The following is a 19,976-nucleotide window of genomic DNA, read 5'->3' as shown; positions in this document are numbered from 1 at the left end:
AGGTTGAAACCGTTGATCGACACCTGGCCCTAGTGGTTAAAACAAAACAAAGGAAAAGCATTAAAAAAAAGTCTAGAAATAACGTACATGTTCAGGACTCTGTAGTGTCAGGGACCATTAACAAATATGCTGCACCAGGGTATATGAAACTAACGTGGTTCAGTAAACCACACTTATGTGATGAGTAACCTTGCCTGAGATCTGAAGAGGTGTGTCTAAGGTTAATGCCTAGGCTTTAGCTCAGAGGGATAACACACCAGTCTTGTCATCGCACAGAAGTCACAGGTCAGTTATACTGACCAAAACTATAAACATAACATGCAACAATTCCAACGATTTTACTGAGATACAGTTCATATAAGGAAATCAGTTAATTTAATGTAATTCATTAGGCCCTAATCTATTCATTTCACATGACTGGGAATAAAGATACCTTAAAACAAATTGTGGGCGTGGAATAGAAAACCAGTCAGTATCTAGTGTGACCACCATTTGCCTCATGGGATACTCTGTTCACAACTTTGACATCAGCAAACCTCTCGCCCACACGACGCCAAACATGTGATCTGCAGTTGTAAGGCAGGTTGGACAAACTCCCAAATTCTCTAAAAGGACGTTGGAGGCGGCTTATGGTAGAAATATGAACATTACATTTTCTGGCAACAGCTTTGTTGGACATTCCTGCAGTCAGCATGCCAATTGCAACCTCCAACATTTTAGACATCTGTGGCATTGTGTTGTGTGACAAAACTGCAAATATTTGTGTCCCCAGCACAAGGTGCATGCACCTGTGTAATGATCATGCTGTTTAATCACCTTCTTGATATGCCACATCTGTCAGTTGGATGGATTATCTTGGAAAGAAGAAATGCTCACTTACAGGGATGTAACAAATTTGAGAGAAATACGCTTTTTGTGCATAGGGAACATTTCTGGGATCTTTTATTTCAGCTCACGCTACATGGGACCAACACTTTGCATGGTGTGTTTCAGTGGAGGCTGCGAAGAGGAGAGCGGCTCATAATAATGGCTGGAACAGAGCGAATGGAATGGCATCCAACTTATGGAAACCATGTGTTTGTTGTATTTGAAACCATTCCACTAATTCCGCTCCAGCCATTAACATGAGCCTGTCCTCCCCAATTAAGGTGTCACCAACCTCCTGTGTTGCGTTTATATTTTTGTTCAGTAATAGATGAGCTGGTTTAGAAGCTAAGATTTTTCTACAGAAACAGACCGTTCCTTTCTCTAAGCAGTAGGAAGCAGATTATTCAGTCAACCTTTTTATCTGTTCTTGATTAAGGTGATATTAGTTATCAGCTGCTACTACTCTTAAACCTTTGGATGCCATCTCCCATAGTGCCCTTTGTTTTGTTACAGATGACAGTTTTGAGACTCATCAATGCATCCTGTATCAAAAGGTTAATGTATACCTATATATTAGTTTGGGTATAAAGTATATATTTATATTGTATATTCAGGGCACATTTGTAAAAGATGCCTAGGTATCAACAGGTCTTCCCTGTTAAAATTTATGTCTGCAACTGACCGTGGCACTTTTATCTCCTTCCCAGTTTATGCTCTTTATAGACCACTAGAGGGTACCGCGACCAAAGAAATCTCCACCGACTGTATTGCTGCCTTCATCCGATCTTTTTTGACATAAAATACCAACAGGTTCATCAACAGCATGTAAAAATGGTTCTGTAATATGACGATGTACACATTTCCTACTTTCACAAAACAAGCGTTTATTGGGTTATAGATTCATAGCAACAAGCATTCACAAAGACGTGGTTGCACAACTCTGTGCGACCAAACAAGCAAACATACGCTTTACGAATAATTACCACAAAGGATACGTTTTGAAATTGTAATACATTTTAACCACAAATTTGATCAATAAGATAATATTTATGGTCAGGGATTTGTTAAAAAAATTCTGATGTAGCTAACGTCAGGGGTTTTCAAACCTCTCCTTGGGGACCCACAGCCAATCCATGTATGAATCTAAGAACTAATTCAAAATTATACCAGATCATAATGGAATATGAAATTGTTGCCAACACTCAGTAGCCCTCTAAGCACAGTCTCAGAGTTAATATAATCTCTAACACCCTGGGCTGTGTTATTTCTCAAGACACCTCCAGACATGAGAGGGTTGCGGTTCTTGTCAGCGCAGCAGTAAGCATTCCAGTAGTAACTCGGAACATTGACTTGCTGGTTCTGGTCTACCCACATGCTGCTTGGGAACACCAGTTACCACACATCTTACTACAGCCTACACTCAAAACATCATTAAGCTTCTTCTCGTACCTATTCCATGGCCCGGTGTTCATCATCCTGTCTTGCGGAGCTACGTTGGTATGAGTCATGGTGGCTTTGGAGGCTTCTCCTTTATGGTGCCCGCGGTCATACGAGCCAAAGTTGTCATCGAGAGCCTGACTCCAGCCCAGCTTTTAGTTCTGTCTGTATTGTGGAGAGCGTTCTCTGCAGCCATTGTTTTGGTTGTATTTCTTGATCTCACTCAAGGATTCTTTCTTATCCATTTGCTGTAGTGTTAGGTCAGAATGCATAAACTGAAAAATACAAACATTTACAAATTAGTCACTCCACATCAAGCTTTCTGGTAGCAGCCCAATACAACCCATTAATATATTACTGGTATTCTAGGCTACTGCTATTTAGTCAGAAATTACAATGTACGAAATAGTACCTTCTAGTGCTTCTTGCATGAATTCAATTGTTTTCTAACCTGCTCCACAGCTAATGTCCTGTTCTACTGTAAAGATTTAAACTACACTAATGTGTTGCATCATTCTGTAGTGGTGCCAGTCACATTAATGGCTGCTGCACTGAATTTATAGGACATTTAAAAAAGGTGATAATGAAAATGTAAAATGCAACCCTGCAGTTCATAATAAACTATGGACCCCTCTACCAGGGACCCCTTCGATATCCATTTCATAGGCAGAGTACAGAGGGATCCTCCTGCCACGGTCATACAGAGTGGCAAAGTAATAGTTGTTACCGTTTCTCTGACAGATGTATGCAGGAGAAGAAGCATTTTAAGCAGAGATACATTGCGCAGGATTTGCTAAGCCCTGTGTGTTGGGCTCGAGCGGAGTGTGGAGAGCTACATTCAGACCGGACAACGGAGGTATTTCTGAAGAAAGTATCTTTACAGTTGTCGAAATTTGGAGCCACTTCCCCTCTGACCCCCAACAAGGAGAGGAGACCGAGGGACAGTCACCATGCTGTGCCCCTGTGGAGAAAAATATCACGGATGAACATATATTGCAATGTTACCTTTACATTATAACTGTATAGTAGAATCAACAAATCAGGTTATGAAAACCACCCAAGTTCCTGAAACATTATAGTCCCTGTTTACTGTAGTCTACCCCATCTAGAGGTTGACTTCCTGCTTCTTGTCAAAGGTTGCTAAATGATCATGTTGCTGTATGTGTCACGCGGAATGACCCTGGAGAGACTAAGTGGGTACGGGGAGTAAAACATTTAATTATAACGGACAGAGACGAGACAGGAACAGCGTCAGAAACAAATACAAGGACAAAAACAATACAATGAAGCAACAGAGCTAGTGAACTGACAATAATAGGGGAGGAAGTTAACAGGACATAAGTGAGTCCAGGTGAGTCCAATAATGCTGATGCAAGTGACGAGGGAAGGCAGGTGTGGGTGATAGATGGCAGGAGCGTGTGATGCAGGGTAATCTGGCGCCCTCAAGCGCCAGGGGTAGGGAAGAGCGGGAGCAGACGTGACAGTTTGATTATCCTATAATCATACACACTGCAAATATATTGTTAATTTGTGACCATATACTTTAGCAGTATATTTCCTTAAATGCATACCTTGATTGCATGACACATTAGTATTGTTTCTTAATTAAGTTGCCACTAGCCTATTTAATTTCCTTGTTTGAGTTTTTTCCTCGATACAGAGAACTTTGGGCTATTGCATCGATTTGTAAATAACCATAAGAAATTGAATATCCAAATAATAATTTGCTAGATTTTCAGTCTCACCTTCTGAACTTGTTTAACAGTCCGTTGAATTGTCTCACTCCCTCAGAGGTCTGTAGCATCAGAGAAAACACTTCCTGTTACTCTCTAGATACTGTACATCATCTCTTTCTCTCTCTCACAACGCACACACTTTGTCTTGCAAAATTTAGAGCCATAATCATTATGCTTAATTCTATGAAAAAAAAAAAGTTTATTTTTCTGCTAGGGATGTGCACTGTTATAAAAAATCCATAAAACATACAAAAAAAATATACAGGCGTCTTTTTAACACTTCAAAACTTTTCTAAATTAAATAAAAAATCCATGTGACATTGTTACATACCCGGATATGCCATGACATTTCAAATGATTAATTTAATAATGTCGTTTTTATGAAGCGCACGTGCGCCTCCCCCAAAAAGACCAGTAGCCAACCAGAAGCCTTCAGGGGTGAGGCTTGTTGTTTATGTTGGCCAATCAAAGTGGCAAAGAGGCTCATTGTCAAGCAAGTGGAGTGAGAGTTCACTGATGCAATGCACATTGGGAAAAAAATATGGAAATAAAAGTTAACGAAATGAGAAGGAGTAGGCTACAACGAGCAACCAAAAGGTAGGCTGTTGTTTTGGTATAGAGTGGCAAGGTTTGTATTGTACACTAAGTGCACAAAACATTAGGAACACCTGCTCTTTCCATGACATAGAGTGAACAGTTGAATCCAGGTGAAAGCTAGGATGCCTTATTGATGTCACATGTTAAATCCACTTCAACCAGTGTAGATGAAGCGGAGATGACAGGTTAAAGAAGGATTTTTGATCCTTAAGACAATTGAGACATGGATTGTGTATGTGTGCCATTCAGAGGGTGAATGGGCAAGACAAAATATTTAAATGCATTTGAACGGGGTTTGGTAGTAGGTGCCAGGCGCACCAGTTTGAGGGTGTCAAGAACTGCAACGCTGCTGGGTTTTTCACATTCAGCAGTTTCCCATGTATATCAAGAATGGTCCACTACCCAATTGACATCCAGCTAACTTGACACAACTGTGGGAAGCATTGCAGTCAACAGTACTAAAACATCTGATTCAAATAAATCAAGGGTTTTAAGGGTTTTATGATCGGTTGATTAGTTGTTCCAGTGAGCTGGTGCTGGGCTGGAACAAAAGCCGGCACAACATGCAGGTTCCAGGATAAGGATGAAATATTAGCCAAAACATGTGTTGCTCCAGCTGTGATTGAGTCAGTGCGAAAACTTTGTAACTAAGACCTAAAGGCTAGTGCTACTGTGATTTTGAGCATGGCTTGAGCTTGGAGAAAGGGCACTCTGTCCACATCCCTCATAGGTATGACAGTCATTTCCCCTCAGACATATTACACAACCTAAATATTACGAGGTCATACATACTGTTTGTCTGGACTGTCAGGTTATGAGCCTTACATCATTAATTCAATGTACATGCTTATCACCCCAATGTTTGTAAAGTCATTTCCAGCTGGAAAAGCTTACTACTTTGATTTATTAAATGTTTAGATAATTAAATCACTCCCTCCCACCCCATCTCAATGCGTAGATGCAAAAGGTGTCCTATACAACACTCAAAAATGCTCAACTTGTTTCTTTATTCGATAACAAAACAAGAGGAAAATTAAATTACATCTATGAAAACTGGACACCACCCACAGTCAATTGTTGTGATACCAAAATATGTGCTAAATGCATACCACAATGTTTAAAACGTATTTTCTAATATTATCTATTCACCATATTATTTTTTTTACAAAAACAATAAAATGCAAAGAAATACATTTTTCAAGAGAATATCATTATGCTAAGAGGGGTTTGACAGGTTGGCGCTTTGTCACATTTGATGAATATCTGTGTCTGTGTGCACTGATATTACATACATGCAAGTGTGTGTGTCTGTGTGTGTGTTTGTCCTTTTCAATAGATGCAGTGAAGAGGTCATTGGAACTCAACCAAAACAATGAAAATGCCATGGAAACGCATGGGGGAAAAGATGTCGTGGGGAAAAGATTCAGAATCTCCTCAATGGCCACCAGCAAAATTAGCCTACATTTAGGCTATTGTTTGTGTGTTTCACACTATGTTGAGGTAAAAATCTGAGAATAATGCTGGTATGGATGTCAACCCGAATACATGTTGATGTCATCATCACCAAGAAACTGCATTACAGTTAAAAAACGACTTACTACCACCATCGATTTCTCTATGCTAGCTATGCTACCAGTCTATACGAATGGGAGTTAGCCTTTAGCAGTCACTTCTACTAAACCTGAAAGGGACTATTTCTAAATGTTATGCCGTGAAAACAGACAGATCCAAATCAAACTTTAGTAAGCACATTCAAGGCATGTTACAATACATAAAAAATGATAATTTGACAAATATCTATTTTGTTAGATCAGATTGGTTGAATGTGCGTCCTTCTATCCCCCACGGTCTGCGTTCCATTGACTTCTTTACCGCATCTATTATCATTCAACACTTTAGTTTATCAGAGATGATCAGTCCTGGTGATCAGGGAGATAGAGAGAGATACAACCACAAGAACAGACAGGCTACTGCCAAGCCATTGAGTAGAGGAGCCTTTGGGGATGATTGATGGAAGATTCGTACTTGTAGATCTGGTGAGCCAAACAGACAAAGACAGACGTTCATTCTCCAAAGAATAAGGTAGACATTTTAAAACCACTTGACTCTTGTGTCGTCTACTAGAGGTCGACCGATTAATCGGAATGGCCGATTAATTAGGGCCGATTTCAAGTTTTCATAACAATCGGAAATCGGTATTTTTGGACACCGTTTTGGCCGATTTTTTTTTACACCTTTATTTAAATAAAGATTAACTAGGCAAGTCAGTTAAGAACACATTCTTATTTTCAATGACGGCCTAGGAACGGTGGGTTAACTGCCTCGTTCAGGGGCAGAACGACAGATTTTTACCTTGTCAGCTCGGGAGATTCAATCTTGCAACCTTACAGTTAACTAGTCCAACGCTCTAACCACCTGATTACATTGCACTCCACGAGGTGCCTACCTGTTACGCGAATGCAGTAAGCCAAGGTAAGTTGCTAGCTAGCATTAAACTTATCTTATAAAAAACAATCAATCAATCATAATCACTAGTTAACTACACATGGTTGATGATATCACTAGTTTATCTAGCGTGTCCTGCGTTGCATATAATCGATGCGGTGCGTATCATTGTTCCAATGTGTACCTAACCATAAACATCAATGCCTTTCTTAAAATCAATACAGATAAGTATATATTTTTAAACCTGCATTTTTAGCTAAAAGAAATCCAGGTTAGCAGGCAATATTAACCAGGTGAAATTGGGTTACTTCTCTTGCGTTCATTGCACGCAGTCAGTGTATATGCAACAGTTTGGGCCGCCTAATTTGCCAGAATTTTACCTAATTATGACATAACATTGAAGGTTGTGCAATGTAACAGGAATATTTAGACTTATGGATGCTACCCGTTAGATAAAATACGGAACGGTTCCATATTTCACTGAAAAAATAAACGTCTTGTTTTCGAGATGATAGTTTCCGGATTCGACCATATTAATGACCTAAGGCTCGTATTTCTGTGTGTTATTATGTTATAACTAAGTCTATGATTTGATAGAGCAGCCTGACTAGGCAGTGGTAGGCAGCAGCAGGCTTGTAAGCATTCATTCATTCAAACAGCACTTTAGTGCGTTTTGCCAGCAGCTCTTCGTTGTGCTTCAAGCATTGCGCTGTTTATGACTTCAAGCCTATCAACTCCCGAGATTAGGCTGGTGTAACCGATGTGAAATGGCTAGCTAGTTAGCGGGGTGCGTGCTAATAGCGTTTCAAACGTCACTCGCTTTGAGACATGAAGTGGTTGTTCCCCTTGCTCTGCATGGGTAACGCTGCTTCGAGGGTGGCTGTTGTCGATGTGTTCCTGGTTCGAGCCCAGGTAGGAGTGAGGAGAGGGACGGAAGCTATACTGTTACACTGGCAATACTAAAGTGCCTATAAGAACATCCAATAGTCAAAGGTTAATGAAATACAAAAGGTATTGAGAGAAATACTCCTATAATTCCTATAATAACTACATCCTAAAACTTCTTAGCTGGGAATATTGAAGACTCATGTTAAAAGGAACCACCAGCTTTCATGTTCTCATGTTCTGAGCAAGGAACTTAAACGTTAGCTTTCTTACATGGCACATATTGCACTTTTACTTTCTTCTCCAACACTTATTTTTTTGCATTATTTGAACCAAATTGAACATGTTTCATTATTTATTTGAGGCTAAATTTATTTTATTGATGTATTATATTAAGTTAAAATAAGTGTTCATTCAGTATTGTTGTAATTGTCATTATTACAAATTTAAAAAAAGATTAATTGGCCGATTAATCGGTATCGTCTTTTTTGGCCCTCCAATAATCGGTATTGGTATCGGCGTTGAAAAATCATAATCGGTCGACCTCTATCGTCTACACCTGTTTGGTAGTCTAATGTTGTCATATCTTTTCGCTTACATAACATGTCCTCACCTGGGGAAGAGGTAACAGTCGTGGATGCTGTCAATGCTGTGAGTCCTTGAACTTGTCAAAACGATCTCTCTGTACTCGTGATCTTTATTTCTTACATTGTTTACCTCTGCCACCCTAAACACCTCTGCTGGGGATATCAGCTGATCAATGCTGTCTGAAAAGCAAGTGTACTCATCAATGTTGACTACAGTGCAGGAAATAATGTTGAAAAGGATCCCACTGTCTGAAGCAGCTTCCTCCGCGTCGGAACGTTTGGCCTTGGTTGTGGTAAACCTCCCAAATCGCACTTCTGACCCTACTTGTGCCTCATACTCTTTGCTTGGGCCACGAAACACAGTTTGGCAGTTCTCTGTCTTCAAAAGCCTCATGGCATCCATTAGAAGGAAGTGGAGGGATTTGAACCGGAAGTTGCCGTTATAGACAGTGACATTCCCACCCTGAGTCTCCACTGCTTGGTTGAAAATCTTTCTGAACACATTTCCCCCATGTCCATAAGCCACCAATGCATCTGTGTGTTGCTTGACGCCTCCCGGGATCAATTTTGTACACTGCTTTGCCTGCCAGGCAGAACTATACTCTGTACTGCCTTTCAGTTCTTCTTCCAGCAGACCCCCTTCCACAACCTTCTTCAACATCTGCTCCCGACAGTGAGTGTACTGGTCATCCACGGCATTAGGAACCATGTCCATTACCTTTGCCTGAGTCACCTGTAATAGTAAAGAGAATTGCTACCTTTTTTAATACAGGTAGCAGTGTAACAATTTATAGCACTCAATATTTTATGACAATACAATACTAATTTGCCAAGTTCAAATTCAAGCACTTTTCAAATGAAGTACATCAAGGCCAGTTTCCCAGACCCAGAGTAAAGCCTAGTCCTTAACTAAAAATCATGCTCAATGGAGAGTCCAGGAATAGGCTCACTCTGGATCTGGGAAACCGGCCCAGAAGTATGTCCTTACAGTATGGCTGGTTCAATCAGTGGTGTAAAGTACTTTTTAAAAAGTACTTTATAGTACTACTTAAGTAGTTTTTTGGGGTATCTGTACTTTACTTTTTACATTTTTAACTACTTTTACTTCACTACATTCCTATAGCTTTATATTTATCCTATAGCCGTCCTTGGCCAGCTCTCCTGCTATCTCTCTCAGAATGACCTTCTTGATCCAAATCAGTCAGGTTTCAAGACTAGTCATTCAACTGAGACTGCTCTTCTCTGTGTCACGGAGGCGCTCCGCACTGCTAAAGCTAACTCTCTCTCCTCTGCTCTCATCCTTCTAGACCTATCGGCTGCCTTTGATACTGTGAACCATCAGATCCTCCTCTCCACCCTCTCCGAGCTGGGCATCTCCGGCGCGGCCCACGCTTGGATTGCGTCCTACCTGACAGGTCGCTCCTACCAGGTGGCGTGGCGAGAATCTGTCTCCGCACCACGTGCTCTCACCACTGGTGTCCCCCAGGGCTCTGTTCTAGGCCCTCTCCTATTCTCGCTATACACCAAGTCACTTGGCTCTGTCATATCCTCACATGGTCTCTCCTATCATTGCTATGCAGACGACACACAATTAATCTTCTCCTTTCCCCCCTCTGATAACCAGGTGGTGAATCGCATCTCTGCATGTCTGGCAGACATATCAGTGTGGATGACGGATCACCACCTCAAGCTGAACCTCGGCAAGACGGAGCTGCTCTTCCTCCCGGGGAAGGACTGCCCGTTCCATGATCTCGCCATCACGGTTGACAACTCCATTGTGTCCTCCTCCCAGAGTGCTAAGAACCTTGGCGTGATCCTGGACAACACCCTGTCGTTCTCAACTAACATCAAGGCGGTGACCCGTTCCTGTAGGTTCATGCTCTACAACATTCGCAGAGTACGACCCTGCCTCACGCAGGAAGCGGCGCAGGTCCTAATCCAGGCACTTGTCATCTCCCGTCTGGATTACTGCAACTCGCTGTTGGCTGGGCTCCCTGCCTGTGCCATTAAACCCCTACAACTCATCCAGAACGCCGCAGCCCGTCTGGTGTTCAACTTTCCCAAGTTCTCTCACGTCACCCCGCTCCTCCGCTCTCTCCACTGGCTTCCAGTTGAAGCTCGCATCCGCTACAAGACCATGGTGCTTGCCTACGGAGCTGTGAGGGGAACGGCACCTCCGTACCTTCAGGCTCTGATCAGGCCCTACACCCAAACAAGGGCACTGCGTTCATCCACCTCTGGCCTGCTCGCCTCCCTACCTCTGAGGAAGTACAGTTCCCGCTCAGCCCAGTCAAAACTGTTCGCTGCTCTGGCACCCCAATGGTGGAACAAACTCCCTCACGACGCCAGGTCAGCGGAGTCAATCACCACCTTCCGGAGACACCTGAAACCCCACCTCTTTAAGGAATACCTAGGATAGGATAAAGTAATCCTTCTAACCCCCCCCCCCCCTTAAAAGAGTTAGATGCACTATTGTAAAGTGGTTGTTCCACTGGATATCATAAGGTGAATGCACCAATTTGTAAGTCGCTCTGGATAAGAGCGTCTGCTAAATGACTTAAATGTAAATGTAAATGTCTATAGAAAATATTCTACTTTTTACTGCATACATTTTCCCTGACAACCAAAAGTACATTTTGAATGCTTAGCAGGACAGGAAAATTGTGAAATTCAAGCACTTATCAAGAGAACTCGTGGGCATCCCTACTGCCTATTGTCAGGCGGACTCACTAAACACAAATGCATCTTTTGCAAATAATGTTTGAGTGTTGGAGTGTGCCCCTGGCTATAAATACATTTTAAAAACAAGAAAATGGTACTGTCTGTTTTGCTTAATATAAGGAATTTATTATTTATACTTTTACTTCTACTTTTGATACTTAAGAATATTTTAGCAATTACATTTACTTTTGATACTTAAGTGTATTTAAAACCAAATGATTTTTTACTCAAGTAGTATTTTACTGGGTGACATTCACTTTTACTTGAGTAACTTTCTATTAAGGTACACTACCGTTCAAAAGTTTGGAGTCACTTAGAAATGTCCTTGTTTTTGAAAGAAAAGCAATTTTTTGGTCCATTAAAATAACATAAAATTGATCAGAAATACAGTGTAGACATTGTTAATGTTGTAAATGACTATTGTAGCTGGAAACGGCTGATTTGTTATGGAATATCTACATAAGGTATAGAGGGCCGTTATCAGCAACCATCACTCTTGTGTTCCAATGGCACGTTGTGTTAGCTAATCCAAGTTTATCATTTTAAAAGGCTAATTGATCATTAGAAAACCCTTTTGCAATTCTGTAAGCACAGCTGAAAACTGGTGTATGCTGATTAAAGAAGCAATAAAACTGTCCATCTTAAGACTAGTTGAGAACCTGGAGATTCAGCATTTGTGGTTCGATTACAGGCTCAAAATGGCCAGAAACAAATAACTTTCTTCTGAAACTTGTCAGTCTATTTTTGTTCTGAGAAATGAAGGCAATTCCATGCGAGAAATTGCCAAGAAACTGAAGATATCATACAACGCTGTGTACTACTCCCTTCACAGAACATCGCAAACTGGCTCTAACCAGAATAGAAAGAGGAGTGGGAGGCCCCGGTGCACAACTGAGCAAGAGGACAAGTACATTAGTGTCTAGTTTGAAAAACAGACGCTTCACAAGTCCTCAACTGGCAGCTTCATTAAATACTACCCGCAAAACACCACTCTCCATGTCAACAGTGAAGAGGTGACACCGAGATGCCGGCCTTCTAGGCAGAGTTGCAAAGAAAAAGCCATATGTCAGACTGGCCAATAAAAAGAAAAGATGGGCAAATTAACAGAAACTGGAAAAAGGTGTTACGGACAGACAAATCTACCTTTGAGGTGTTCGGATCACAAAGAAGAACATTCGTGAGATGCAGAAATTTTTTTAAGATGCAGGAGAAGTGCTTGACGCCATCTGTCAAGCATGGTGGAGGCAATGTGATGGTCTGGGGACACTTTGGTGGTGGTAAAGTGGGATCTCAACCCTATTGAGTTGTTGTGGGAGCAGCTTGACCGTATGGTACGTAAGAAGTGCCCAACAAGCCAATCCAACTTGTGGGAGGTGCTTCAGGAAGCATGAGGGGAAATCTCTTCAGATTATCTCAACAAATTGACAACTAGAATGCTGAATGTCTGCACAGCTAGAATTGCTGCAAATGGAGGGTTATTTGACAAAAGCAAAGTTTGAAGGACACAATTATTATTTCTATTAAAAATCATTATTTATAACCTTGTCAACGTGTTGACTATATTTCCTATTCATTTTGCAACTAATTTCATGTTTCTAAGTGACCCCAAACTTTTGAACGGTAGGGTATCTATACTTTTACTCAAGTATGACAATCGGATACTTTTTCCACATCTGGGTTCTATCATTTCAATCTTATGACCCAAAAAAATGTGTTTGGTCAAAACTCTTACCCTGTGAGAGAGCGCAGCAACGAGGATCAATATGAATGTCTTCTCTCTCTGGCCCTGCATTTTCCCAGCAATGGCTGCCTTGTGTGTTCTGGTGACCAATGAATGAGGGATTGAGAGGAGATGGGACAGATCAGAGATGAGAAACAAAATGCAATTGAGAATAAATTACATTGTGAGGTTATAAATAGCAAACAAGAATCTTAAATTTACACAGACACAATTTTACTGTATGTTTTACAACATTTAGGGGTCTTTCATAACAAAATGTCCAGGCAATGTTTAACTTCACAAATAGTACCCCTTCTCACAGGTATCATTCTGAAAGTTGACGTATCTACTACATAGATATTTTCAGTGTGGTATGTTCCTAGACTCAAGTGTAAGTAGCCTACAGCTGTTTTAATTGAGTAAGTTCTACTATTAATCACTCAAACTATAGGCCTACAATTCGCTGTTATAAAAGGCCCTAACACCTAACAAGCATAACATGGGACAATCAAAATAATACATGAAAGATAAGATTTGGACACATACCTTCAGAGTCGTGTGGTGCTCTAAATGTAATGAACAAACATAGTTGGACAGATAAGAGTTGTGTAACAATGGCACTGCATAGGGCTACAATATGCATTACATATTTTACTAGTCAGTTTTGTTTTTTATTAGAGTAGATGGGAATGAAATAGAATCGACTGAGTTGTTCGACTGAATCATGCATCGAGGCATCTCTATCTGTGACACAGTTGGCCAGTAATACAGTGGGGCAAAAAAGTATTTAGTCAGCCACCAATTGTGCAAGTTCTCCCACTTAAAAGATGAGAGAGACCTGTAATTTTCATCATAGGTACACTCAACTATGACAGACAAAATGAGAAAAAAAAATCCAGAAAATCACATTGTAGGATTTTTAATGAATTTATTTGCAAATTATGGTGGAAAATAAGTATTTGGTCAATAACAAAAGTTTATCTCAATACTTTGTTATATACCCTTTGTTGACAATGACAGAGGTCAAACGTTTTCTGTAAGTCTTCACAAGGTTTTCACACACTGTTGCTGGTATTTTGGCCCATTCCTCCATGCAGATCTCCTCTAGAGCAGTGATGTTTTGGGGCTGTTGCTGTGCAACACGGACTTTCAACTCCCTCCAAAGATTTTCTATGGGGTTGAGATCTGGAGACTGGCTAGGCCACTCCAGGACCTTGAAATTTTTCTTACGAAGCCACTCCTTCGTTGCCCGGGCGGTGTGTTTGGGATCATTGTCATGCTGAAAGACCCAGCCACGTTTCATCTTCAATGCCCTTGCTGATGGAAGGAGGTTTTCACTCAAAATCTCACGATACATGGCCCCTTTCATTCTGTCCTTTACACGGATCAGTCGTCCTGGTCCCTTTGCAGAAAACAGCCCCAAAGCATGATGTTTCCACCGCCATGCTTCACAGTAGGTATGGTGTTCTTTGGATGCAACTCAGCATTCTTTGTCCTCCAAACACGACGAGTTGAGTTTTTACCAAAAAGTTATATTTTGGTTTCATCTGACCATATGACATTCTCCCAATCTTCTTCTGGATCATCCAAATGCTCTCTAGCAAACTTCAGACGGGCCAGGACATGTACTGGCTTAAGCAGGGGGACACGTCTGGCACTGCAGGATTTGAGTCCCTGGCGGCGTAGTGTGTTACTGATGGTAGGCTTTGTTACTTTGGTCCCAGCTCTCTGCAGGTCATTCACTAGGTCCCCCCGTGTGGTTCTGGGATTTTTGCTCACCGTTCTTGTGATCATTTTGACCCCACGGGGTGAGATCTTGCGTGGAGCCCCAGATCGAGGGAGATTATCAGTGGTCTTGTATGTCTTCCATTTCCTAATAATTGCTCCCACAGTTGATTTCTTCAAACCAAGCTGCTTACCTATTGCAGATTCAGTCTTCCCAGCCTGGTGCAGGTCTACAATTTTGTTTCTGGTGTCCTTTGACAGCTCTTTGGTCTTGGCCATAGTGGAGTTTGGAGTGTGACTGTTTGAGGTTGTGGACAGGTGTCTTTTATACTGATAACAAGTTCAAACAGGTGCCATTAATACATGTAACGAGTGGAGGACAGAGGAGCCTCTTAAAGAAGAAGTTACAGGTCTGTGAGAGCCAGAAATCTTGCTTGTTTGTAGGTGACCAAATACTTATTTTCCACCATAATTTGCAAATAAATTCATTAAAAATCCTACAATGTGATTTTCTGGATTTTTTTTCTCATTTTGTCTGTCATAATTGAAGTGTACCTATGATGAAAATTACAGGCCTCTCTCATCTTTTTAAGTGGGAGAACTTGCACAATTGGTGGCTGACTAAATACTTTTTTGCCCCACTGTACCTTAATTGGGGAGGACAGGCTCATAGTAATGGCTGGAACGGAATTAATGGAATGCTATCGAACACATCAAATACATGATTTTAATGCGTTTGATACCATTCACCGCATTCCAGCCATTATTATGAGCCGTCCTCACCTCAGCAGCTTCCTGTGATGCTATGGCATTTCTGTCTGCAACGTTCCACATTTGCATACTGATCGTGGCTTGGTATGGAGCCCTTTTATTCTCCAGTGTTTCACAAACTTGGTCTAGGGACCCCCCCCCCCCCCATGTGACATTGTTGCATACCCGGATATGCCATGACATTTCAAATGATTCATTTAATAAAAGTTCAACTCTTTAATGTAGTTTCTATGAAGTGCACGTGCGCCCCATAAAAAGACCAGTAGCCAACCAGAACCTTCAGGTGTGTAGCTTTTTGTTTATGTTGGCCAATCAAAGTGGCAAAGAGGCTCAATGTCAAGCAAGTGGAGTGAGAGTTCACTGATGCAATGCAAGTTGGAAAAGAAATATGGAAATAAAAGTTAACGAAATGAGGAGTAGGCTACAATGAGTAGGCTGTTATTTTATCTGAATTGGTTTGGGGAGAAAGCGCAGAATGTGGCCTCAATTACAAATGCCTTCAGAATGGTTGACTTTTTCCAAATTTTGTTGTGTTAAAGCCTGAATTTAAAATGTATTAAATTTAGATTTTTTGGTCACGGGCCTACACACAATCCCCCCATAATGGCAAAGTGGAATTGTGTTTTTTGATTTTTTTTTTTTTTTTTAATTAATACAAAAGTAAAATAAATATTCAACCCTTTTGTTATGGCATGCCTAAATAAGTTCAGAGGTAAAAATGTCCTTAACCTCTCTAGGGTACGGGGCACGATTTTCACCTCCGGATGAAAAGCGTGCCCAAAGTAAACTGCATGTTACTCAGGCCCAGAAGCTAGGATATGCATATAATTGGTAGATTTGGATAGAAAACACTCTAACGTTTCCAAAACTGTTAAAAAAAGGTCTGAGTATAAAACATATGGCAGGCGAAAACCTGAGAAATATCCATCCAGGAAGTGGGATTTTTTTATGTTTGTAGTTTTCTATTGAATACAGTATCCAATGACTTAGGACTCAAATTGCACTTCCTATGGCTTCCACTAGATGTCAACAGTCGTTAGAAATTGTTTCAGGCTTGTATTCTGAAAAATAAGGGAGTAAGACCACTCTGAGTGAGTGGACCCTGGGAAGTCCCCAGACCTGTTTGCTGCGCACGGCCGAGAGTGCACCTTTCTTGTTTTTCTTTTATATTGACGAAGCTATTGTCCGGTTGAAATATTATTGATTATTATGACTAAAAACAACCTGAGGATTGATTATAAACATCGTTTGACATGTTTCTACGAACTTTACCGGTACTATTTGGATTTTTCATCTGCCTGTTGTGACTGCCTTTGAGCCATTGGATTACTGAACAAAACGTGCCAACAAAACTGAGGTATTTGGATATAAAGAGGGACTTTATCAAACAAAACAAACATTTATTGTGTAATTGGGAGTCTTATGAGTGCAACCATATGAAGATCATCAAAGGTAAGTGATTCATTTTATTGCTATTTCTGACTTTGGCGACTAATCTACTTGTTTGGTAACTGTATGTAATGTTTTGTGTGCTGGGCGCTGTCCTCAGATAAACTCATGATATGCTTTCGCCGTAAAGCCTTTTTGAAATCTGACACAGCGGCTGGATTAACAAGAAGTTAAGCTTTATTTTGATGTATAACACATATTTTCAAGAATGTTAAATATTTGAATTGAGTATTTTTGAATTTCGCGCTCTGCAATTTCACTGGATTTTGGCCAGGTGGGACGCTACCGTCCCACGTACCCAAGTCATATAATAAGTTACATGGACTTTCTCTGTGTGCAACAATAGTGTTTAGCATGATTTTTTAATGACTAACTCATCTCTGTATTCCACACATACAATTATCCCTCAGTCGAGCTGGAAAGTTCAAACACAGATTCAACCACAAAGCAGGGATGCAAACTGGTGAGGTCCCAAAAAGGTGACACTTTTTTTTGTTGCATTCAAACATGCAAAAAATCCCTGCTAGAGGGAAATGCAGGTTTTAACTAATTAAACAACAAAGAATATGATCTACATGATCAGTCTCTGTGTGTAAAATAAAAAGTGGTTCATGTGAACCTAACTCACAGTTAAAAAATGTAAAGAAAGCAATCCAATGTTATTTGTTGCCAAGACTTTACTGCAAATGACACTTGAAAAAAAACAACACATTAATATTGCAGTTAGCCATTATAGCCTTTATAATAGAACGCTTGTGACCACACATAAATATTGCACTTGGGAAAATCTTAAAGTAAAAATAGAATGAAACAAACAGGCATTCTATTTTTGCTCTATCATAGTGGCTACTATAGACATCGATCAAGTGCACAAGGCTACATGTGTGCAAAAATAATGTTCACTGAGTAAAAAAAAGTATAATCCCCCCTCACTCACACAGGTTACTGTCAAATTCAACACAACAAAAACAATATATTTGGGCTACACTGTGGCGGTTCTAGCTTGTATGGCACCCTAGGCGAACCCGCCCTTCAGCGCCCGCTTTCGGGGGCGCCCCCTTGATGCCGCCCTGGGTGGCTGCCTATGTCGCCCGAACCTCTATGTTTAATATAACATAGATACATTAATTATTCATTTCGGTTGCCTATCCTGACGTGAAGTTTGTTCTATTGAAAGTATTTGACTCTGATGTGTGCCACGGAAAGTATTAGACTCTAGCCACAAAATGTAAGGAAATTAGAAGGGTGGGGAGAATTCTGGCAGGGGGGGGGTTCGGCACAACGGCAAGGAGTCGTATACCAGTTAATACTATAGCGAATTGGTTAGGTTACTAATGTTAGCTCACACGATGTTAGCTGTTTAAATTTATTAGCAAGCTAATTATCACACCATAAACTCAATTATTTATCAGATAAGTTGGCTAATGTTGCCCAACATTTCTCTGGCTAGCTAACGGGTCCAGCTAGCAAGATACTTAACAGTGCTAATACTTGTTCACCAGTTTCTCCCTCACCTCAAACTTTCCAAAAGCCAGTAGTTTTTCGGTTACAGCTCATGAAGTACGCTTCATCACCTTCTCACCCCGGTCTCCGTGGTCAGGCTTCTCACCTAAAGTTACCTCTTCGTTATCGTTCAGGGGACGTGCTGCTGTAACTGACAAGCTGACTTTCCAGAGGCGCGCTGATGCTGTAACTAGTAAGTTGGTTGTCTCCTCTTTCTTCAGTAGCGTGCTGCGCTGCATTCTGCTGTTATGTAACGATTGGCTCAGCCTTCGTCAGTAGTGATCCAAACCCACCCCCAAACCGTTCTCATCGGATCTACACGAATTACGTAGGTCACCTATTTTGGTTTAAAAACGTCGAATTTCGCCGAAAGGTGACTAGTTTGCATCCCTGACAAAGACCAGGGAGGTTTTCCAATGTCTTGCAAAGAAGGGCATCTATTGGTAGATAGGTAAAAAAATAAATAAGCAGACAATGAATATCCGTTTGAGCATGGTGAAGTTATGAAATACACTTTGGATGGTGTATCCATACAACCGGTCACTACAAAGATACAGGCGTCCTTCCTAACTCATTTGCCGTAGAAGGAAGGAAACCACTCAGGGATTTCAGCATGAGGCCAATGGTTACTTTAAAACAGTTATATAGTTTAATGGATGTGATAGGAGGAAACTGAGGATGGATCAACAACATTTTAGTTACTCCACAATACTAACCTAATTGACAGAGTGAAAAGAAAGAAGCCTGTACCGAATAAAAAATATTCCAAAACATGGATCCTGTTTTCAACAAAGCACTAAAGTAATACTGCAAAAAATGTGGCAAAGCAATTACATTTTTGTCCTGAACACAAATTGTTATGTTTGGGGAACACCCAATACAACACAAGTAAGTAAGTACTACTCTCCATATTTTAATGTTATGGGTATGCTTGTAATCATTAAGGACTGGCGAGCTTTTCAGGATAAAAAAGAAACGGAATGGAGCTAAGCAAAGGCAAAATCCTAGAGGAAAACCTGGTTCAGTCTGCTTTCCACCAGACACTGGGAGATTAATTCACCTTTCAGCAGGACAATAAGCTAAAACACAAGGCCAGATCTACACTTAAATTGCTTACCAAGAAGACAGTGAATATTCCTGAGTGGGCGAGTTACAGTTTTGACTTAAATTTACTTGAAAATCTATGGCAAGGCCTTAAAATGGTTGTCCAGCAATGATCAACAACCAATTTGACAGAGCTTGAAGAATTTTGAAAAGAATAATGGACAAATGTTGCACAATCCAGGTATGGAAAGCTCTTAGAGACTTACCCAGAAAGACACACAGCTGTAATCGCTGCCAAAGGTGATTCTACAAAGTATTGACTCAGGGGTGTGAATACTTATGTAAATGACACATATCTGTATTTCATTTTAAATAAATGTGCAATAAAATTCTAAAAACACATTTTCACTTTGTCATTATGGGTTATTGTGTGTAGATGGGTGAGAGAAAACAAATATTTAATACATTTTGAATTCAGGCTGTAACACA

At 40.6% G+C, this 19,976-nt stretch overlaps 1 protein-coding gene across 1 annotated transcript; it reads right to left on the bottom strand.

Annotated features, from left to right (window-relative positions):
* Nucleotides 1–5,629: 5,629 nt before the first annotated feature.
* On the bottom strand, nucleotides 5,630–18,674 carry LOC120037612 (T-cell ecto-ADP-ribosyltransferase 1-like). The gene is made up of 4 exons (XM_038983609.1): nucleotides 18,455–18,674; nucleotides 13,008–13,095; nucleotides 8,581–9,287; nucleotides 5,630–6,670 (listed from the first exon to the last, which is right to left on the bottom strand). The coding sequence occupies exons 2-4, from the start codon at nucleotides 13,065–13,067 to the stop codon at nucleotides 6,541–6,543; spliced, it is 897 nt and encodes a 298-aa protein (XP_038839537.1). The 5' UTR covers nucleotides 13,068–13,095; nucleotides 18,455–18,674; the 3' UTR covers nucleotides 5,630–6,540.
* Nucleotides 18,675–19,976: the final 1,302 nt, after the last annotated feature.

This window comes from Salvelinus namaycush, unplaced genomic scaffold, assembly GCF_016432855.1.
Source record: "Salvelinus namaycush isolate Seneca unplaced genomic scaffold, SaNama_1.0 Scaffold1776, whole genome shotgun sequence".
In the NCBI taxonomy this organism is placed as follows: domain Eukaryota; kingdom Metazoa; phylum Chordata; class Actinopteri; order Salmoniformes; family Salmonidae; genus Salvelinus; species Salvelinus namaycush.
Note: the sequence above shows the minus strand (reverse complement) of the source record. Positions and strands in the feature narration are given on the sequence as shown.